This window comes from Rhinolophus hipposideros, assembly GCF_964194185.1.
Source record: "Rhinolophus hipposideros genome assembly, chromosome: 20".
NCBI lineage: Eukaryota > Metazoa > Chordata > Mammalia > Chiroptera > Rhinolophidae > Rhinolophus > Rhinolophus hipposideros.
Genome location: NC_138066.1, coordinates 24,996,363 through 25,020,391, shown reverse-complemented (window position 1 = coordinate 25,020,391; position 24,029 = coordinate 24,996,363). Strand labels below are relative to the sequence as shown.

At 35.1% G+C, this 24,029-nt stretch overlaps 1 protein-coding gene across 2 annotated transcripts in view; it reads left to right on the top strand.

Moving 5' to 3' along the window:
* The window catches only part of CLTC (clathrin heavy chain), a 64,352-nt gene that overhangs the window by 29,404 nt on the left and 10,919 nt on the right, over positions 1-24,029 (top strand). For both annotated transcript variants that reach the window (XM_081029025.1, XM_081029024.1), the window contains exons 7-23: positions 2,278-2,475; positions 4,276-4,476; positions 6,569-6,721; positions 7,223-7,345; positions 8,006-8,143; positions 8,388-8,552; positions 8,700-8,880; positions 10,256-10,419; positions 14,805-14,930; positions 15,562-15,704; positions 17,388-17,622; positions 20,994-21,116; positions 22,085-22,230; positions 22,455-22,638; positions 22,839-23,031; positions 23,486-23,643; positions 23,855-24,019. In XM_081029025.1, the coding sequence (XP_080885151.1) occupies positions 2,278-2,475; positions 4,276-4,476; positions 6,569-6,721; positions 7,223-7,345; positions 8,006-8,143; positions 8,388-8,552; positions 8,700-8,880; positions 10,256-10,419; positions 14,805-14,930; positions 15,562-15,704; positions 17,388-17,622; positions 20,994-21,116; positions 22,085-22,230; positions 22,455-22,638; positions 22,839-23,031; positions 23,486-23,643; positions 23,855-24,019 (2,796 nt within the window). The remainder of the gene's footprint in view (positions 1-2,277; positions 2,476-4,275; positions 4,477-6,568; positions 6,722-7,222; positions 7,346-8,005; positions 8,144-8,387; positions 8,553-8,699; positions 8,881-10,255; positions 10,420-14,804; positions 14,931-15,561; positions 15,705-17,387; positions 17,623-20,993; positions 21,117-22,084; positions 22,231-22,454; positions 22,639-22,838; positions 23,032-23,485; positions 23,644-23,854; positions 24,020-24,029) is intronic.

Here is a 24,029-nt window from a genome sequence, read left to right as displayed (position 1 = left end):
TTTTGGTTCAAGTGTAGGACTACACCAGTCAGTGTCTGGCACAAAAGCAACTTTAAAAATTCAGTAGCTTTCATTTATTCAGTTGCACATGTCTCTCGGAAAAATCAAGTTCACTTTTGGTGAAGTAGGTTAGTAATAATTTAATAATCACAAAGTTGATAAGCCAGAAACCTTTTGGTTCGACTGCTTTGCTGATGTTTTTAAGATAATGCTTCAACTAAAGTTTCTTGAATAATTTCATCAATATATTTGATATTCATAACTGATTCTGAGAACTTCATGTTTTCCTTAACTTCCCCTACAATTTTCTGTGCCAGCTTCTTTGAGTCAAGAGGTTGGGTGTTTACAATAACCTTAGGCTCAGGGCTTTTCTCTGCTCTTTTGATCAAAGCCAACTATAGCTGGACATGTGCCCTGAAGTGTGTGGTTTCTATTGAGTTGAAAAATCAAAGGTGATCAAGATGTCATTGTTGCCAATATCTAGCTTAGCTTGGTAGGACTGAGTATGTTAGAAGATACTGGAACCCTCTCTGTCCTCTGTAGATCTTAAGTACTATTTGCTAGAAATCTGTTAGAACAACTAGTGGACATTTGGTCCTGTCCAAAAACATCCACTGAGACATTTGGTATACATGCAAAAGTTTTGGGTATTTGGTCCTCGAAATGTGCCATTGCCAGCTAGACTAACCAAGACAAGAAGAGTTATTATTGGCTATACAGCCACAGGACAATTATTGGTCCTAAAACATGGTAATATCTTTTCTGTATTAATCCTGTAAACTAAAAGTATTTTTAAAAAATGCTCTGGGCTATTTGTACCCAGGGACGTTTTCTGAGCATGGATGTTTTTGACGGGACCATTTGGCGTGGACCAACTAAGCTCATGGACATTTTTGTTAGAACCAAATTTCAAGAACCTTTGGTCATGGGCCAAATGTTTCTGTGGATGTTTTGGACAGGACCAAGTGTTCTGCAAGGGCTAGAAGAGTCTAAAAGGATAAAGATGAAACCGCGGATTTGGTGTTTGGGGAAGACTAAGGTTGTGATCAGTAGGAAGCTTCAGAAAGTATAGTTGGAACTGGATTTGATCATTTTTCTTATTTTTCCTAGGAGGTCACCATTTAATTAAAGGTGGAGGTCAGGAATGCAAATGACTGCATGTCTTAAGAAAACATGTCTTAATATGGAGTAAAATGACACATTGCAGATACAGGATGGTCTAAGTAAGCTTTGCGGATAGGGTTCTAACCTGTAGCAATGAAAGGATGGATTTTGGAGGTGAAAATTTCTTCATTTTTCTCAAAAGGATATAAGATAGACTTTTACCTACCTTTGGTTATTGAGTTTTCAAATTGTATTCAATTCCTTTTGTTTGAGACAGAAATTTCTCATTTTCATTAAAGCTGGGGTGTATAACCAGCTCTGGTGTTGGAGAGAGGAATGGATGTATAGTGAAGGGTGGATTCCTTTTCTCTATGGCAATTGATAGTAGTGCAGCTTTTTGGCAAGTGGGGCAGCATTCTGTGGCAGTGACTTTTTAGGAGGACTGAGGGTGGGTAACTGTACTCCAAATACAAGCAATTAGAAATTGCTTCTTACCGATGCCAATTTACTTAGCACCTACTATATACCTTGCATTATATTAGGTGCAAGAGAATTTGGTGGTTCCTTCCCCTCAGTGAGTATAAAATCTGGCTTATAGGAATGTAAATGTAATTAAAGAAAATTACTGAAAAATCCTTGTTAAAAAATCCCAGAGTTAAAAGGAATATACCTTAAACTTCTTTTTAAGGAATATACCTTAAACTTCTATGAAACAGGTGAGTCCTAGGTTTCGTAGCTTCTTCAGAATCATTTTCTGTAGGTTGTCAAGATTGTGTTCCCCAGGAATCTATAAACCATATAGAATTATCTTTCAGAGCTTAGTTAAATGGGAGCCTTAATCTTTGATGTTAACCACATTAAGAATGAATGGATGGTAGCAAAGCAATTAGAGTTTGGACAGTATGAAGTAGGGAGTTATTTATATTACAGAATGCTGATATTTTAGGAACCCCCACTGGCTTAGCACCCTTGGTTTTCTCTCTTCTGGCTTCTTTCTTGTGTTTTCTTTTTATTTAACTTTTTTTATGGCAACAAGAAAGCCATCAGAATTCTAATACCTTTGTATTAGTAGTAATTTGTGATTTAGTAGTAATTAACTCTAAACAGATTTTGTATCAGTGATCTCTAAATGAACATGTTGCAACTAACTATTCATTAATCTTTACACTTCAGGTTCTGTCAGTATGTGTGGAAGAAGAAAACATTATTCCGTACATCACCAATGTCTTACAAAATCCTGATTTGGCTCTGAGAATGGCTGTACGTAACAACTTAGCTGGTGCTGAAGAACTCTTTGCCCGGAAATTTAATGCTCTCTTTGCCCAGGGAAATTACTCAGAAGCAGCAAAGGTGGCTGCTAATGCACCAAAGGTAAACGTGTATGAAAAGAACTTGCTGTGATTAGATTAATGTTAATATACTCTATTTCTAAGACTTAGAAGTGGAACGAACTCTCTAGAGAGAAACTAATCTTCTTTTGGGTACATTTTCCTGTAGGAGAATATGAGTTGTCAGGGCCTCTAGATTTGCTTAATTAGTTTTCTGTGCTCTAGATTTGATTAGCTTTTTAAAACTCAGAATGTTAGAAGGATATGTAGATCTAACAAGCTATGATTTGCATAGATGTAAAAACTTTTAGTTACTTAGTTATAATACTGTTGACCTCATCAATAATATCTACCAATTATTGTTTTTTTAATGCAAAAAGCTTTGTTACCATTTGGTTCAGAGCTTCGAAGAGGGCTCCAGGATGATTAAAAAGCTGCCTAGTAGTTGCAAGGAGAGTGAGGGATGTCACCTGGCCCCTCAAAGACCACTGGGCTCCAGAGGCTCCTAATCATGCTTAACGGTGAACCTTTCATAGGGGGTACTCAGCCCACTCAACCCAGCGGGGCGGCCAGTCAGCCTGCGGAGGTTAGTTAGGTGGTCGCCCATCTTATTGAGTTTCATCTCATCTAGTTTGTGACTCTCCAGGAAGTCACAGAAATAGGGGTCTATTTGGGCAGAATCCAGGGCATGCAGATGCAATAGAGCCTGGTTCAGGTTCTTCTTTAGGACCATGGCAGCTTCCGTGGTGTCCATGGTTTTACCCCACTCATCTGGGATGGCTTTTGCGTGTCCTGGAAGAGGGCATGGCCACTGTGCTGGCTTTATAGTCAAGAGATTCTTGGTGCACTCTTCTCTTGAGCCAATTTGTGGAAAAAGTGGCCCGTGCACTCCAGAGCCACATCTTTGCAAAATAAAAGCCCAGAAGAGAGGTAGGTGTAGGAGGCTCGCAGATGCAGGTTAATCACTAGCACCTTTGTGGAACAACTCTGACAAATCTTGGAGCTCATAGTTGATCGGCAATAAGAGGAGCTAAGCTCAAAAAAAGGTGTTGGCTGGTCCCGGAGGCAGAGGATGACAGAAGGTGGTTCCAAAGTTTGCAACTGGAAAAGAGTTTGGAGGGTGATCGGAGGCTGGAAGGGGGGAGTACACATGGGTCTGTTCTGTCCAGGCACTATTGAAGCAGAAGACAGATCCATGGTACTGCAGGGCCAGTGCCTGATTGTACTGATTTTATTTGCAAACTTTAAAATTAAACAGGTCGTGTTCAATTTATGGTAGGAAGAGTTGTCTGAAATTAAGCTGTTTATTCCCATCACCTTTGTATTATGTTGGACTGAATTAACACTTACACCCTGACCACTATTACGAAATTTGTACTTAATGTGAACCTGGAATAATAGCTTTAACAACTTTATGCTTATTCTCTTACCCATTGACATTGTAATTAGGTTGGTATATTTCTGATTCTGAATAATCACATCACATTGAACCAGAGTTGTGATGAATGTTGACTGAATCTTTACTATTCAATGAATTGAAAATTTGAAATTTGGTGTTAGTAAATGGAATCATGCTTTTAAGATTGACCTAAGAGACCCAGGGAGTTATTAGTGTGATGTTGGAGGTCACCTTTAAAAGGAGTCTTTATCGTTTCTCGCTCTCTTTTTTTTTTTTTTTTAAATTTTTAAAATTTTTTTGGGGTGACAATTGTTAGTAAAATTACATAGATTTCAGGTATACAATTCTATATTACATAATCTATAAATCCCATTGTGTGTTCACCACCCAGAGTCAGTTCTCCTTCCATCACCATATATTTGATCCTCATTCTCTTTCTTAAAGGGAATCCTTCGTACCCCAGACACCATCCGTCGGTTCCAGAGTGTCCCAGCCCAGCCAGGTCAAACTTCTCCTCTACTTCAATATTTTGGAATCCTTTTGGACCAAGGCCAACTAAACAAATATGAATCCTTAGAACTATGTAGGCCTGTACTTCAGCAAGGGCGGAAACAGCTTTTGGAGAAATGGTTAAAAGAAGATAAGGTAGGTTAACTTCTCTTAATGTACTGTTGCTTTGGTTGCATTAAATACCATGTTAACAAGTTAAAAACAGCTGCATCAAAACATCTCTGTCCATTATTTACTGCTTATAGGACTAGAATAAGAGCAGACATTGCATGAGATGCATCAACTTCTTTTTAAAGTGTATTTTTATAGCATATTGAGGAAGGATATCTTTGTTTAGTTTTTGAAGAATCTAGGATTCTTTCTTGGTGGTTAAAACCACTAACCTGGAAGCAAATTGCTGTCCTTTTACTTTAAGGAAAAACTTAGTGTGAGACGCTTCCCTATGTGTTCATGTTTGTCAACATATGTAACACTCATTTGGACATAGGAATATATTCCTGTCTCCCACATCCCACACTTGATATGCACAGTAGTTTCAACCATACAAATACATCATTTCTTTCAGAACCAAGTATCAACATTGTGGGATTTGCTGTTAGTCACCATGTTTGGGTGTGCAAGGGAAACAGGTTACTTAAAACAGGATCATAAATATGTTAACAAGACAGCAGGGTTGTCTAATTAGTGATAGAGATTTTGAGAGTGATTTCACAGTGTTAATTGGCATTACATGGGAAAATATTTAACTCAGTTTTTTGAAATTTATTTGAGTATGAACCTTGAAAAACTTGTTAACCAGCTTTCTTTACTGTAGAATTTCTCTATGCCTTTTATATTCAGTCGGTACTTAACTAATTTCTTTTTACATAGAGCATCTAATAGCACTATGTTTTTTCAGAACACATTATGGAAAACATTGCTTATTTGTAAGGCAACTAACAAGTGTGAACAATCCATTAGTGTCATTAATCCTTTCATACCACTGTAAAAAACCTTTCTTCATAAAGTGGCAGTATTGAATTGCCATGTTTTATGCCATTGTCAAGAATGAGGTGGTACTGTATAACGCGCTTGGAGTAGTGAATAACTTTTAATGTTATTATGCCTTTCAGCTTTAGTGGAATTGGTAATATTTTTTACATGACCAATTCTAAGTCCTTGTTTCTTGACCCAGCTTCTGGCAATCTTAGGATACTGGAGAATAGTACTTCAGAGTTGGGCTGCTTAGGTAGGGGTCTTTGCTGAAGAATAGTTACTAGCCACACTAGTGAGTATTTGAGATCAGTCCTGATTGCTAAGATAAGGGAGGATGGGACAGCCAAGGTAACTGAGTTGACCTATATAACAGTGTGAAAGCTTTTCGGATATCATTACTTTTTTTGTGTGAATGGTCATATGGAATTCACTTATAGTAAAAGGGAAACTGGTCAATGCTTCATTAGCTAGCATGTTCAGTTAAGAGATACATACTCCAATAGAACTTCTTACTTCTCAGTACTGAATATAAAAGATAAAGGCTATTCTCTGATATAACCATTAAAAGTAGAAAACTGCAGTATGTACGAACAACTCTTGTGGGGAAGCTGCTTTCCAGATTGGGCAGTTTACTAAGGCAGGTTGAATAGTACAGAGGAGGGATTCTGCTTGTATACCACCTAAAAATTCTAAAATTTTTATTTGTTTGACCTTGTGAAATTAGAGTGTCCTGCTTTACAACCTTGAATCCAAAAGTCAAGAAGTTAATGGAGCTTAGATCCTTCAGACATACAGATTATACCCTAATTTTAATAATGGTCCTTATGGTAAGCTTCATCTGGTTCCTTAATATGAAATTTTCATATGATCACATTATATTTAAAGTTGCATTATTTTGAAAAAATTGGAGCAATGTGGGTCTGATATCTGAATATTCTTAATAGCTAAAAGTACAAGATTCTGCTTTTTAAGTACTTATGTTCCTAACAAGGTATGTGGTAATATCTATAAGTGTGACATCTTGGTGAGCTTTTTATCCTTAAGTGGGATGCGTTGAGAATTCTACTGAGACGTTGCTGTCAATACATGATCAAGAGCCTTTACTAACCACAACCCCTGAATATTTAAAATACATTCTAGGACAATTGAGTAACTAAGTGCTTATCATATTATTTATAGTGGAAATAGTATCAACCGCTCATTTGTAAAACAACTCATGGATTACTAAACAGTCTCTTTTTCCTTTGTACAGCTGGAATGTTCTGAAGAACTGGGTGACCTTGTGAAATCTGTGGACCCTACATTGGCACTTAGTGTGTACCTAAGGGCTAATGTCCCAAATAAAGTCATTCAGTGCTTTGCAGAAACAGGTCAAGTTCAGAAGATTGTTTTATATGCTAAAAAAGTGAGTTCAATGTAACAAATTCTCAACATAAATTCATTAAAGCATTAAAGAGAAATTAGCCTATGGAAACTCTAAGTGACTTTAATAGTGAATTTCCTTACATTTTGAATTACTTGGAAAAGTATAAAAACCCTATTTTAGTTCTCACATATAGAATTATATTTACTCAGAAATGGACATAGTTACTCTTACATGGCTCATCAGAATTTAAGATGGCAGAGGCATGTTTAATCTGTTAGAACAAACTTTTGAAACATTCATCAAAAATGAATGAGCCAATTATAAAAGTTTATGGCAAATTGTTCAAATATGTTATCACTTAAGGTATCTGTATATTTGCCTAATATTAGCCATGGTCAAATTGAGCATCTTAAATTAAAACTGAATTTGTACTTTCACCAGTAGTTCTATAATAGTAAGATTCTCTTGTAGAAAAAAAACACTTTAAATGATACAGAAATAAAACCTTGAGGCAGGATTTAAATTTTTGTCTATTTGTAGGTTGGATATACTCCAGACTGGATCTTTCTGCTGAGAAACGTCATGCGTATCAGTCCAGATCAGGGACAACAATTTGCTCAGATGTTAGTTCAGGATGAAGAACCTCTTGCTGATATCACACAGGTAAAGACGTTAAAATGTATTCTGTAGATGTCAATTTAAATAGAGAATGGGGGGATCTGAGTTTAAACAACTTGGAGTAGAATGGGTTAACCATTCAATTTGTAGAAATTAGAGCTCTGTCTATCTACATAGACAAAAAGCAAGTTGCAGAAGAATGGGCAGTAAGATACCATCTATATACAGTTTTAAAACGTACAAAACAAACTCCATCTTTAGAGATGTATATGTATTAAAAATATAAGAAATATATATGTAAATAATAAAACACAAAGGATAATTGCTGTCTCGGGGTGAGGGGAGAAGGAAGAGGTGCATATATGAAGTGGGAATCACTCCATATTTGTGCTTTTGTGTATTTTAAATAGTTCATCAAAAATTTAAATCCATCAGTTTGATTGTATTCTATTATATTGTGTCTTGAAATATTTTGTAGTTGTTTTTACCAGAACTGAAAGTAAATCCAGACGACAAAAATTTTTTCTCAAATTATGAAGTTATGTTGGCTAAATAATATTTTTTAAATCTGGGATTTGGTCTGGCAATTTTTTATATGTAAAAAAGGAGATCATGTTTCCTTTCCTTTCGTTTACATATTACAACAGTATCATAAAGCAATTTTTAAACATCTTAAAACAATATCCTGTCAATCTTGTTTTGCAGATTGTGGATGTCTTTATGGAATATAATCTAATTCAGCAGTGTACTGCCTTTTTGCTTGATGCCCTGAAGAATAACCGCCCATCTGAAGGTCCTTTACAGACTCGGCTGCTTGAGATGAACTTGATGCATGCGCCTCAGGTATGAGTTTCCATGCTTTTGAGGTGTTTCCTACACTGTTTTGGTAGTTACTCAAGGCTTCCTAGATTAAGTTATTTGGAGCTGCTGAGATGCCTGTTCTTCATTTGAGAAAATTTAGCTAACATTCCTTTGTACTTTCTCCCCTTTATCAATTCACTATTGAGTCTTAACATGTAATCTGGATATAGAATTACTGATATAAATGGGCTGGTCAAATAAACTCATCCTGTTTGTGGTTTTATAGGTTGCGGATGCTATTCTAGGGAATCAGATGTTCACGCATTACGACCGGGCTCATATTGCTCAGCTGTGTGAAAAGGCTGGCCTCCTGCAGCGTGCATTAGAACACTTCACTGATTTATATGATATAAAGCGTGCGGTTGTTCACACCCATCTTCTTAACCCCGAGGTATTTCAGTTTCTTACTTACCAGATGGTGTTAGTCATGATTAATTGGTAGACTGAAAATGTGTGGTACTGAATGATAGTCGTTTCATACCACTGTTCAATGTTATTTCATTTATTTATTTGCTTATTTATCTATTTTGTCCTCTAGTGGTTAGTGAATTATTTTGGATCCTTATCAGTAGAAGACTCCCTAGAATGCCTCCGGGCCATGCTGTCTGCCAATATTCGTCAGAATCTGCAGATCTGTGTTCAAGTGGCTTCTAAGTATCATGAACAACTGTCAACTCAGTCTCTGATTGAACTTTTTGAATCTTTCAAGAGTTTTGAAGGTAATGAGGAGTTTGTGAGTTGTTTTTAATTAAGATAGCCAAGAGTGGCAGTATTGTTATGATTACAGGTTATTGGAAATTCTGTCTTCCTACAAGCTTAATTTTATGGGACAGTGTAAGTTTTATTATGCAATAAATGTTGTCATGCATCTTTTACATCAGGTTCTAGGGATGTTCGCTGAACAAGACTGCTTGCATATTTTATAGGCGAAACAAAGGCAGAATTTTAAGATACAAATATATGTAGTATCTTTGTCATAATTGTGTAAGATGAGAAAATACTAGTGATCAGATATAATAAAATTTCATGCTTATGTTGATAGTCTGACTCTTAATGATGGCAAATGTTTCTAACTAAGGACATTTTATGACTTGTTACTATATAACAGGTTTTCTCAACCTTAGCACTAGACATTTTGGGGTGGATATTTTTTTGGGGGATGGGAGTGTACATGCAGGATATTTAGCAGCATCCCTTGCTTCTACCCACTAGATGCCAGTGGCATGAGCAGCACTAGTTATAACTGTGAAAAATGTCTCTAGACATTGCCAAATATCTCTTGGGAAGAAAATCGCCCCCAGTTGAGAACCACTGCTGTACTGAGTACTAATATAATCATTGCTGGGTGGCTCTTAGGTTCATTAGCTAAACTTCTGGTCCTCAGTTACCTTTTCTTCCCTCTTTCTGTAATATTGCTCTGGACAGAAGGAATAACATTTCTACCAGTTTCTTAATTTTCGCAGTTTCTGTATATTAACTATGCTCTAAATTTATGCTATTCATTCAGTGTACTGGCCACATGTAGCTATATAAATTTAATTAAAATTGAATACAATTACACAGTTAGTTCTGCAGTCACGCTAGCCACATTTCAAGTGCTTGGTAACTACATGTGGTTAGTGGCTACTGTATTGGACAGCACAAATATAGACCATTTTCATCATAGCAGAAAGTTCTGTTGGACAGCAATGCATTAAATTCTTTTCAAACTGCTTTGCTCTGCATATGGAAAAACACCAGGCTATAAGGGACTTCATTTAAAATTTCTCATATGGAGTATGGTGTGATAATTAGCTTTGATATTAAGTAGCTGCTTCCTATTTTTCAACTACTAAAGAAACATTGGATTGAATTTTCTGTTCTGTAGGGATTAAACTGCAAATCCATTTATTTAACTGATTACTGGACAAATTAGTATTTTTATCAAGCTTTTTGAGCAACTAATTTTTGATTTGGCAGTATTCAGTATAACAATTTTTTTTTAATTTTCGGTATAATTGACATAACGGAGTTTTTTAATTGATTAAGTATTGTTCAGTTCTGTCATTTTCAAAAGTGCACCTATTCTTAATTTCAAATATTTGTTTTTTTAAGGTCTCTTTTATTTTCTGGGATCCATTGTTAACTTTAGTCAGGACCCAGATGTGCACTTTAAATATATTCAGGCAGCTTGTAAGACTGGACAGATCAAAGAAGTAGAAAGAATCTGCAGAGAAAGCAACTGCTATGATCCTGAGCGAGTCAAGAATTTTCTCAAGGTAAGTGATTTTGAGTAATGCATTTCGTGTTGGGTTGAAGATCAGCAGTTCTACAAGGGTTTGGTTTAAAAAAAATTTTTCCCCTAAATGTGAAATTCTTAGCATTCACAAATTGTGTGCTGAATTATTTTTTCCAAATTTAATACTCTGTGGTTTCCTTTGAAATAGGGAAGGAAATTGGTAAGTAATACTTAAGAATGACCATCTGTTTAAAAGAAGAAAAAAAATAACACTGTCTCAAAGGAATTTTCTTTCTTTGGCTTTAAATTTGGAAGAAAATTTTGAAAGTGGTTTTTGACTCTCAATGTCATTTTAGAATATTATTTAGGCTCCTTTTAAGTCTTAAGATCAACTTGCCCTCAGTGTCATTTTTAGGAGCCTCTATTGTATGCAAAGGGTTCTGTGATCTAAAGAACATAGGTTTATCCCTCTCATCAAATTAGCCTGACTCTAGAAACTAAATATTAATCATATGTAATTCATAGATTGAAGGTAAGGTCAAACAAACAAACCCTCAGCTTTTTGACACGTGAATTTAGTTATAGAGAAGTAAGAATTGCCTGTGTTGGGATAAAGGTTAATGGTTTAAAGATTCTTAGCTCTTTAAAATATGCCTAAGGGCAGTTAATTTTGTTTAATGTTTAATGTTTAACTTAACTTTAGCTTTATTCTCATACCTACTCGTTACTTTGTGAGGAAAAGAAAACTTTACAATTGGCAGTTGTCTATAAAAATGAGGAAAACAATAGAACATTCTGTTTACCTCTGAAATATATATTAATACATTTAACATTTATGTTATATATATGAAATGATTCCAGAGACTGAATGTAAAGTTCTTAAGCACTTTTTTGTCTTCTAGAAGAATTTTAGATTGAAATTAAAACCAAAATGCTTATTGTATAATTTGGTAGAAAAATAGACTTTTCCTATGCCTACACTGTCATCATTTTTAGATAATCTATAGTTGTATCATTAGCTGATTATTCTTTTGAAGAACTTTACTACCAGAGCTCTAGATTAAATAGCTTAAACCCTTGGTTTCAGTGTTATGAGACAGTCAGAGTGCTGAAGTTACCCTATATTTTAGAAAAATAAACTTTCCCCAAAAGTATAGCTTTATAATCTCTTGGCCATTATGAATATTCTGAGTGGCTTGGCTAGTATGATATGTTTGAACCCAAGACTTTCAGGTGTCAAAAAACTCTCCAAATGAGAAAGATTGATTCTTTATGCTTGACTAGTGTACCCCTAACACCAGTTCAGTTCCTCCTTTGAGTATCAGTACTGTTTCCTTTTTTTAAAAATACTACCAGTTTCTTAAACTGATTTCTTTTTGTTTTTATTAAGCTCTTAGTTCTTATGCTTCAGTTGTAATTTCTTTAGCATTGGGTTTTAATTTTTCAATTATGATGTATATGTAAAGCAGGACTAAATGAAGTGTTTTCACTTTATTATTATGATCTTGAGCTTCAAAAAACATCCTCTGGCTACTAGGATGGTGCAGCCTTAGGTTGCATAGCACGTAAGATCTAATTATGTGAGGATTCTCCCTCCACACTTGTGAATTGGGTGCAAACTTGATAAAGTAGGGGAGTGGATATGGATTGTGGACTTATTAGCTATTGTTTGTTCTACCTCTACCTGTTACCTCAAGCAAAGTAACTAATGTGCCTCAGCCCCCATTTTTACAACTACACTGTTTATCAAGTACCTTGTATGCCATAGGTGTTCAAGTGATAACCGTTGTTAATAAGCTGTGTTGGTGGGCCTTTGAAATAAGGTAGCGTCAGCCTGCATGTTAATTCTTTCTATCAGGCAAGTTTTGTTTCTTTTTGATTTTAAGTTACTCCTGTCTCCTTGAAGGAATTTTAATTCCAGTCTGAGTTAGAGATAAACCTGGTGTCCCATCTTTAGATAATCTGAGATGGGAGCTCAATACTGAGATGTTACTATTGTATCCAGCCCTTCACCCCAGTAGTGAGAATGAACATACTAGACCATTTGCTCACTTTCCTTATTGACCTGTAGTGTGGTAGCTGCAATGCTACATCTCATCTTTACTATTATTAAAGTTCGTTTTGGAGGTACAGTGATAATTGACTGGTGTTGTATGTAAACTCTGTGATGATAAGAAAAAGACTTTGCTGCATCTGACCTTGAACATTCAAGTGTCAATTATATGCTAGCCACCAGGAATACAGAGATTGGTAGACTGTCACTTCTCCTCTAAAGTAACTTGTGAGTAGGTTGATATGGTGTCATTAGCATCATTTGGCTCATGCCCTAACCTTGTAGAACCGTAGTTCTCTGTAGGAAGCATGGGACTGTTCTTCAGACTCATGATCTGCTTCTGGCTACCTTTGATCTTATTTTCTATCATTTATGCTTTCCTGGTTTTACTTCAATTACACTGGCCTGCTTGCTATTCGTTTCCTGCCCCATTGCCTTTGCTTGTTCCCTTTTCCATTTTCTTCTCAGACCTTCATGACCTGCATCCTTACCTTTCGGATTTCTGACCAAATGTTATGAGAAAGGATGTCTGAGATTACCCTATCTAAAATAAAACCTATCCTTCTTCAATCCTTACCTTCTTCATATCATGCTTTTTTTTTTCTCTTTAAAATAACACTTAACACTTGGAGACATTGTCTCTTCCCACTACAATGTAAGTCCCTTGAGGGAATGCTTGCTTTGTTTTCTGCTGTATCTTCAGTGCATAAGAATGGTGTCTGGTACGTAGGGACTCAGTAAATATTACTTCAATGGATAACTTCATGTTTATGAAAACCTCTGACTGTGTTTATATAATTTCAATTTTGATCTTAAAATCTTTTCCTGTAATAGCTAGAGGGTAAACTTTTAATAAGTAAATAATTTAATAAGAAAATAACTTAAAATATTAATAGCATTATTTACACATATGAAGTCGTGCAAATTTAGGCAATCCAGAAAGTATCCTAATTTTTCCTACTTTTTCAATCTTATATTTTCTTTGGGAATACAGTATATAGTTGCCTTTGCCAGCAGAAATCTTAAGCACCCATGCATAAGAGTAGATTACCCAAGTAATCTTAGATTACTTGCAAGTGTATTTTCTCCCTAAATGGTAAAATAAAGTATGCATATTTTATGTGTATATTAAATAGGATAAAGAAGATTAGTGTTGCTCCATTAACTTTTTGATGTTTATTTAGCTCAAAAACTTAGCTTACTGAAATCATTTGCGTAGGTAGATCAAATGTTCTTTCTAGAAATGATTGTAGCAGCTGTTTAGTATAGAGTCTTCATGCTGCTAAGTAATACTTGCTTTAGACTTTCCTTAATGTGAAAAATCTGCAGCTGGACTTCCACTTCAGATTTATAGCCATTTTGATTTTTTATTCAGGATTTTTCATGACTCTCAGATTTAGTCTGGTGTTCTTTTACCACTTCATAGACTAATCTTCAAATTTTTTATAATTGGGTGGCTGACAGGCGCTAGACTGATTTTATTCTAATCTTGCAAATAATGTTCTTAGTGGCTGTCATTGGGGAAAGTCCTATCCTGCTTAGTTCTACTTCCTTACTAGACTATCATAGAGGAATCGTTTATTGAGGAATGTTTCACTGTGTGTAAATGAATTCCTGATGGAAACTGTTGTTTTTTGTGCTGTACCTTATGTCTGTGGAATGTAACAGGACATGTATCAGGTAAATGCCCAGTACAGGTCTTACCTCCTGTCTATAATATTTGTGTCAATCCATAAAGTAGGATTGTAGCTTGACATTTGTAATGGTAAAAGCAATTGGAAATTTAAAGTTGTCTTTTTTTAAAGTGCTTTCTTTTTCTTAACCTTTTTCTTATTATAGCAACATGTGGTGTATTTAATTCATGGCCATCACCATCATGCTGCTCCTTGTAGACATTATTATAATAGAATGTTAGAGGCTAGCTATATAGATTGGAATTGGGGAGGGGTAAAAAAAAGTAAGTTGTTAGTTTGAAACAAATGTGAGCCATTTATGTCATTTTGACAGTATATTGGTCTTAACTCAATTCACTTGAAGTATTGCTATTAATGAAAGTCCCATTGTGATGATTTTATATCCTGAACGCCACTGGTGGCTCACAAATCTTAATTTGTTTTTTTTTGGTTTTTTATTTTTTTTGTAAAGAGGATGTGTGGGAAGGACCTGGTATTTTGCTGTGAATCTAAGTGTTGATTAGTAAAAGTTTACCAAAACTGGGATGGGCACTCTCCAACAATTAGGACATTTCTTTTTTTAAGAGAAGAGCTGAGGTTATGTGAGTGTCTCCCACCAGCATAAAACAGATTCTCATATTTTAGATTTGATACCTCACAGAGGAGAAAATTAAGGTTTCTTTTTGTTCTTTTTTTTAGGAAGCGAAGTTAACAGATCAGTTACCACTCATCATTGTGTGTGATCGATTCGACTTTGTCCATGATTTGGTGCTCTACTTATATAGAAATAATCTTCAAAAGTATATAGAGATATATGTACAGAAGGTAAGTAATATTGATGTAACTTAAAAATTAAATCTTACTGTAGATGTTACTTCTCACACTCTGGAAATCTTCATCCTTTTGAAACTCTGTGCCCAATATACTGGTCTGCTACAGTGGCTTTCGACATTTTTTTTCCACCAGAATCCTTTCTTTGATTAAAAACTTTACATGCATGCCAAGTATGTAAACTAAAACAAAACTACTATAGTTTAAAAAATTGGGTGGCTTACGCCCTACTTACTTGATAGCCCCTGAAGGGTCCGTGTAGAGGTCATAGACTCCAAAGCATAGTTCTAAAATCATCTTAGATATAGATATTAGAAACTGTACCATCTAACTCCAGAAATAAAAAGGTAGTTTTGCTATAATGGAGGACTTTTTATTGGACAGTCTTCCATAGTCATTCTGTGACTTTAGCTTCTTTGAACTTATCCTTTGGAGCAATGCTGAGGTAATTAATTAACCAAGTCAGACTTCCTGCTAAATTCCTCGGTCTAGTTGTAAATTTAGACTCAGTTTATTACTGAATTTTAAAACTGAGCTTAAAAGAGGGTAATGTTTTATTTTCTAAAACTCCTTTTTACTTTGCTTATTAACAAAATAATGGCATTCTTCTATTTTTTAACCTTAGGTGAATCCAAGTCGACTTCCTGTAGTTATTGGAGGATTACTTGATGTTGATTGCTCTGAAGATGTCATTAAAAACTTGATTCTTGTTGTAAGAGGTCAATTCTCTACTGATGAACTTGTTGCTGAGGTTGAAAAAAGAAACAGGTGTAGTACCGTTTTAACCTTCCTAAGTGGGAGAAATTAGTCTCAGCATAGTAATGGGTAAAAATTACTTGTTGTGTAAAAGCTACTCAGAAATACATTGTCCATAATTCCCTGGAAACACCTAATTTAGAAGAGATAAGCTAGTATTGAAAGAAAAAAAGTGTTTAGAAAAAAATGTGTTTTCTAGAATATTACATCTGTCACCTAGAAAATCTGTTAACCTGGTTGATCACTTGTTTGCGTATTTGTAGTTACACCTACATGGGTTGACCTTGTGTATGTTTCTAATGTAAACTATGAAAAAGCCTCCTTTTAATTAGGTATGATACCCTTATATTTAATAACTAATTCTCTCTGATAAATTATTCTCAAGTGTAATAACAAAAATTTGAGTTCCCTATGTAATTCTGGGTTAAATTGATTTTTTCATTTGGACCTTAGTATGGTAATGTGAATTATGAATTAATAATATGAGTGCTTCTACTACTTATACAATGAAGTCTTGTTTTCACTAGGACATTTTGATGAACTCTGGTGTTTAGAACGTGTTCTATTAAATAGGGTTTGTGGATTGATACAACAGTGGAAGTTACTCTAGTTAGAAAAAGATATCAAGAAATCCGGTGGATATGATTTTAACCTGAGTTGGTGTAGATATCCTACTAATGGCATTTATAAAATTTGTATTTGAATGTTTCAAACATGGAAAAATTCTGCATGTAAGGTCAATGGAGATAGAGAATATAATACTGATTTTAAAAGTTTGAGCCTAGTTTGAAGTGATTGATAATAACAATTTAACATGTAGAGAGATTTCAGTTGAGTCTTATGTCTAATAACTGAAAACAATCTTCTTTGTTGTGTATTCCAAGGAAAGAGCCAGATAGTTACAGTTAGACAATTTGGTCTTTAAATGACAAATTATATTGTGATAAATTAAATTCACATCTAAGTCATTAGTCTAGATGTGCGTTAGTTAATCTTTCTTGTTTCAGTGAATATAGAACATCTGCTTGGCTTGCACATATTTTTAAGACCTTGATTTTTTGCTTTTATTAATAGAAGAGTTAAGTGTCTTTACCATAATGGGAGTGTGTTCATAGTAACTACATGAATTTGATAGCCAAAATAATGGCCTACTGCTCTTTTTCTGGATGATTTTGATATTTAATGGAATACTAGAATTATTAAACCCAGAACTTCTAAAGCCACCAGATTTTGTTCCCAGTGTGCGTTTAGAGTACTGCCTCCTTTGGCTGTAGGTATTGCTAACTGTTAAATTTGAAAGGAACCTCAGACAATGTGGCCTATTTTCTCATAGCACATGCCCAGCCTACCCCTAAACAAAATTTACCTGAAGTCTATATAGTTAGTCTACTGTGAAAAAAGAACCGTCTATGAATCTATAATCTCTTCTTTCAATGTCTTTAGATACGTAGCAGATAAGTCTGGGAGAGTATAGTCTTACATACCTTCTGTGTAATCTTAGGCAAATCATTTAACCATCTCTGAGCCTTAATTTCTCAATTTGTAGTAGGATTGTTGAGAATTCAAAATAATGTATGGAACGCACATTATAGATCATAAAGTACTTATATAGTTAACATGTCAAGAATGTGTTATTTATATAATACAGTATGTGTGTGCATGGGTTTTTTGTTTTGTTTTGTTTTTTCTTACTAGATTGAAACTGCTTCTGCCTTGGCTAGAGGCCAGAATTCATGAGGGCTGTGAAGAGCCTGCTACTCACAATGCGTTAGCCAAAATCTACATAGACAGTAACAACAACCCAGAGAGATTTCTTCGTGAAAATCCTTACTATGACAGTCGTGTTGTTGGAAAGTATTGTGAGAAGAGAGATCCACATCTGGCCTGTGTTGCTTATGAACGTGGCCAGTGTGATCAGGAACTTATTAATGTGAGTACTGCTAGCTGAGTGTATAGAGGGAAGGCTACATTTTAAAAAACTTGATAGATAATGTTAGATTTAATGAATTTTGAGAGTGATTTTAGTTAATATAAAGAGCTTTTAGAAGACATGTACTTTTTTTCATTTTTCAATTAGAGTTGACATACAATACTATATTAGTTTCTGGTGTACAACACGGTGATTAGACATTTATTTGGTGTAGTCACCAACAAAGACATTAGACATTATTTACGAAGTGGTCACCCCAATAAATCCAGTACCCATCTGACACTCTGCATAGTTATTATAATATTATTGACTATATTCCTTATACTATACCCTACATCCCCATGACTACTTTGTAACAATTGATTTGTACTTAATCCTTTCCCCTTTTCACCGACTTCCTAACCCCTCTCACATATGGCAACCATCAAAATGTTCTCTGTACGTAGGTATGAGTTTGTTTCTGTTTTGTTTGTTTATTTTGTTCTTTAGACTCCACATATAAGCGAAATCACACTGCATCTGTCCTTCTCTGCTTGACACTCCACTCAGCACAATACCCTCCAGGTCCATCCATGCTGCCACAGATGGCAAGAACCCATTTCCTTCTATGGCTGAGCAATATTCCACTGTTTATATGCACCACCTCCTCTTTATCCATTCATCCATCAATGGATACCCAGGCTGCCTCCACATCTTGGCCATTGTAAACAGTGGTGCAGTGGACATATGGATGCACACGTCCCGCTGAAGTCGTGTTTTGGGTTTCTTCAGAGGAATCGTCAGAAGTGGGATTACTGGGTCCTCCTTTGTCTCTTGTTACAGCTTTTGTTTTGAAGTCTATTTTTGTGTAGTGTAAATATTGCTACACCAGCTTTGTTTTTTCTTTCTTCCATTTTTATGAAAATTTGTTTTCCATCCCTTTACTTTCACTCTGTATGTGTCTTTCAGTCTGAGGTGAGTCCCTTGTAGGTAGCATATGTAAGGGTCTTATTTTCTTACCCATTTAGCCACTCTGTCTTTTGATTGGGGCATTTAATCCATTTACATTTAATGTAATTGTTGATAGATGTGTAATTATTGCCATTTTATTATTCATATTTTTTATTTTCTTTCTCTTTTTTTTTGTCCTAAAGAAGCCCCTCTAACATTTCCTGTAATGTTGATTTGGTGGTGATGACTCCTTTAGATTTTTCATGTCTGGGAAGCTCTTTTATCTGTCCTCTGAGTGTAAATGATAGCCTTGCTGGGTAGAATACCCTTGGTTATAGATCCTTGTTTTTCATCGCTTTTAATATTTTGTGCCAATCCCTTCTGGGCTATAAAATTTTTGTTGAGAAATCAGCTGACAATCTTATGGGAGGTCCCTTTAAGTAACTAACTGCTTTTCTTTTGCTGCTTTCAAGATTCTCTCTTTGTGTTTGAACTTTGAGTCCTCTTTGGATTCATCTTGTGTGGATTTCTCTGCGGAAGACACATGATTTAAAAAAAAAAATTATTTGCCAATAGTTGTGACCTTAAAATGTCCAAAATAGTAGATGAAATCTGTATTCACTTATTAACATTTTAACCCCACTAGTTTTTTCACTTGTGTTTTTGTATGCTATCTCATACATGCATGTACACACCATGCATACATTTTTTTAAACATAAGAGAAATTTCATATATCATGGCCTCTTCAGTGTGTATTTCCTAACAATAAGGATGTGTATTCTCTTTCATAAGGACATTATAGATACCAATTTCAGTCAGTTTGACACTGATGGAATACTTCTTAAAATTTATTTTATTCCAGTTTTGTCAGTTGACTAGCAATTTTTCCCTCCAGTTTAGGATTACATATTGCATATAGTTGTCATATCTCTTTAGTATCTTTTAATGTGAAACAGTTCTTCAGCCTTTCTTTGTCTTTGCAAAAAGTCCTTTTTTTCTATTTGTAACTTTTTATTGCTGTGGAATTCACATATCGTGAACCATTTGAAAGTGAACAATTCAATTACAGTGCATTCACAATGTTGTGTAATCTCCACATCTATCTAGTTTGAAGTTTTCATCATCTCATAAGGAAACCAGGTACTCATTAAGCAGTTGTGTCACGTTTTCCCTTCTTCCTAGCCCCTGACAACCGAGCTCCTTCTGTCTCTATGGATTTACCTATTCTGTATATTTCAGATAAATGAAGTCTCTTTTTTAAACAGAGAGTGGTGTTCGCTTTGAGTTTCTCTGATAGTTCCTCCTGATTAGATTTAGATTGTACATTTCTATCCAGAATATTGCTTAAGTGATTTGTCTTTCTCATGCTGTTATATGCAGAAGCATCTGACATTCTTTTGTTCCTCATTTGTGGAGGTACTTTTTATCAAGTTGTCAATTTCTTTACTATGTAATTACTGTATTTTCCCTTGCAGATACTAAGTAGTCTGCAAGGAGACACTTAAAACCATGCATATACCCTGTCCCATGTCTTCCTTCCTTCACCAGTTTAGAATTTATTGATATTTCTTGAACCATTCTTCATGTGTCTATTGCAAAATGACAATTTTTCCAACTTCAGCACTTTCTCCGCATTTATCAGTCAGTACTCATGTATTCAGTACTCATGAATTTCTGTTTTATTCAGTAGATTATAATCCACCACTGTTGTTTTGGTACTTCAATTCCGTTTTGGCTAATAGAAACCCCTTCAGCCTGTTTCCCAGGGCTTTTGTGTCATGGTTTCATCATTCTTTGAGCACTTCTTTATTTTTTGGCATATTTTTTGGCAAGTTACACCATGCTCTTGTACTCTCCCAGCCCTGGAATACACCATTTTTCCAGGGGAATGCCATTAAAAATTCATATCTGGGCTATTAGGTGTATTTGCTTTAAGGATTGTTCAGTGGTCAGAAATATATGTATATACGTACATCCTTTCATATACATGTATACATATGTATGCGTGTACACACAGAAAAATAAACATACAGGACTAGCTAGTAAAACACTGGAAAGAAAGCAATGAAGGTAGACTAGCCCTACCAGATATTAAAGCACGTTACAAAGCCTCTATAAAACATACAGTACTGGTACATGAATAGACAGACTAGTAGACTATGAAGTGCAAATAGAAGGATAGATCCAACATCTATACTTGGGATGCTATTTAAAGGACTCCAGAAATTAATAACTATGTTTTTTTCTGGTGATTGAATTTTAATTTAAAAAAAAAAAAGCTTGGTTGTAACTTATTCAAGATTATATGTAAGAATAGTGGGGTTTTTTTCCCTATAAAACAAACATGGTTTAAATGATAGGAAATAACCTTTAAAAATAAAGTCAGTTATAAAAAGTCTTCACTTCTTACCTTGAAAATAATCTTTAACATTTCGTATAGGTTTGTAATGAGAATTCCCTCTTCAAAAGTCTTTCCCGCTACCTGGTGCGCCGAAAGGATCCAGAATTGTGGGGCAGTGTGCTGCTGGAAAGCAACCCTTACAGGAGACCACTAATTGACCAGGTGAAATTGACAAATGTGTTTCAGGCTCATCTTTTTAACTATGATCAAACCTTTCCCCTAAATACCCAAATATACTTAAATGGGTCATATTTAACTGAAAGAAGGTAGTAAAACGTAGAAAATTTTTAAAAATTATAAGACAATATCATAAATGTTAACAAAAATAAAATACATCCTCAACAAGGAAATACATCCCAAAAAGGATTATTTAATTATGTAAAACTCTAATCATCATAGTTCAAAAAGAAAACAGCAAGCTAAACATTTAATGAATAAGCATTGCTATTACTAATACCTGAGAAATTCTAAAATTGATTGGAAATATTCAAGACAATGGTAAGTTAACCAAGGATAAGAATTGATAACAGAAAATACAAAAGACCAAATGGGTCAATATTAAATCTCCCTAGTAAGCAGAGAACTTCAGAAGAGATGTGGGCTTATAACTATATAAAATTGAAATATTGTTTAAAACCCTAAAAATTGGAAGTTATGATGGTTATTAAATTCTTATAGAAGTATAAATATGGAAGAGAATAAATTAAAAGCTGTTAATTTTTTTGTTCCTCTCCTAAGCATTTCTAAGGAAAATTTTCAAGTAGATACAAAGCTTCCTGGAAAAAAATATTGCAACACCTGTGAACCATACATATAGACAAAAAGAGAGGAATTACTGAATATAGAATGCCACCGCTATATAGCTATTAAAGTGATACTGGGGAATGGTTATTATGGATAATGTTTTAATGAGGGAAAGGATAGAAATTACGTAATTAGGAAAATTTTTCAAGAGAACGGAAGTATACGTGATATGGGTATACATGAATTTGTGTACAAAGACCTTTGACTGGTAAATTTAAAGATATTTTCCTTCATTCTTTTCTACCTATTTCTACTGAAAGGCCAACTTAATAGATATCTTCAAAATCACCTTGATTCTCAGTACTTATTGGCTATACCCTCTCTAGGTTGTACAAACTGCCTTGTCTGAGACTCAGGACCCTGAGGAAGTGTCAGTGACTGTCAAGGCTTTTATGACTGCAGACCTTCCTAATGAACTCATTGAACTGCTGGAGAAAATTGTCCTTGATAACTCTGTATTCAGTGAACACAGGTATGCTATGAGAGAGCTTCATTGGCTATTTATATTCAGTCTTTAATTGTGGCCTTTCAGTTTCTGGAAGGAACAAAGACACCAAGATTGGAGAATGTTGTCTTCTACTACCCTCCTCTTCTCACCCTACCTCTTGAGACAAAAAAATTCTTTATAGCTGCACTGTTGATCCTTTATGACTTGTGAGCTTTTAAAATGTTGCATTCAAATCTTTTTTCTTAAAGGAATCTGCAGAACCTCCTCATCCTCACTGCAATCAAGGCTGACCGTACCCGTGTTATGGAATATATTAACCGCCTGGATAATTATGATGCCCCAGATATTGCCAACATTGCCATCAGCAACGAGCTGTTTGAGGAAGCATTTGCCATTTTCCGGAAATTTGATGTTAACACTTCAGCAGTGCAGGTGAATAAGTATTTAGACTACCCAACTTGGTTTACTAAATGTAATGACTTCTCTTCATTCCTTATATGCACTTTCCTGTGAAGGTAGGCATATCTGATTGGGGTGGCAGTGAGAACAATAAAATCCTGACTGCTTAAGTGTAATTGCCATGTGTTAAGATTCATTTTACTGTAACACTAATTCAGAAATTGGTTGTGTAGGTCTTAATTGAACATATTGGAAATTTGGATCGGGCATATGAGTTTGCTGAACGCTGCAATGAACCTGCAGTCTGGAGTCAACTTGCGAAAGCCCAGTTGCAGAAAGGAATGGTGAAAGAAGCCATTGATTCTTACATCAAAGCAGATGATCCTTCGTCCTACATGGAAGTTGTTCAGGCTGCCAATACTAGTGGTACGACTTCTTTTAGGTGTTTGTGACATCAGAAAATGTACTTAAGCTATGATTAAGCTAAGCATTAAGATGTTTGCATATTCTGAATTATGTAGGAGTTAGATACTGTAGGGTTACTTGTGAAAATATTTAGCTCTCCATCTTAGTCCAGATAAAGAGAGGCTACATTTTGTGAACTTACAAAGGTCCATGGAGACGATTAATTTTCTGTTTTGAAGGCTCATAAAATCCTGACCGAGTTCTAATCTTACAACTTAAAAAGGGAATTCAACTGTTCTTTGTGATAATAATACAGAAGCGTAATAGTTTTGCTATTGTAGATGTATTTCACTGATTACATGTGTTATTGTCTATAATGTTTCCTTGAAAAGGAAATTAATAGCAATTCTCATTTACTTGGGTGAAAAGTTAAATGTTACTGTTAGGATTAATTTTTTTCTTTTTTCATACCTAGGAAACTGGGAAGAACTGGTAAAGTACTTGCAGATGGCCCGTAAGAAGGCTCGTGAGTCCTATGTGGAGACAGAATTGATATTTGCTCTGGCTAAAACAAACCGCCTTGCAGAGTTAGAAGAATTCATCAATGGGCCAAATAATGCTCATATCCAACAAGTAAGTTTCCTGTTCAGGAATTTTGGCAGAGCTGAAAAATAAATAGTTGAGTAATTTTATTTGTTTAGTAGGATCAACAGATCGCAACCAAAGATTTCTAAGGAAAAACAATTTTACAGAAAAAGTATTATTTCTCGGTGTTAAATTGAATTTTGATTTTGGAAAGAGAATTGAGTTTAGGCTTATGTAGACTGAATTGTCTTTTTTTCAGGTTGGTGACCGTTGTTATGATGAAAAAATGTATGATGCTGCTAAGTTGTTATACAATAATGTTTCCAATTTTGGACGCTTGGCATCTACCCTGGTTCACCTGGGTGAATATCAGGCAGCCGTTGATGGAGCTAGGAAAGCTAACAGCACTCGAACGTGGAAAGAGGTAATCTCAA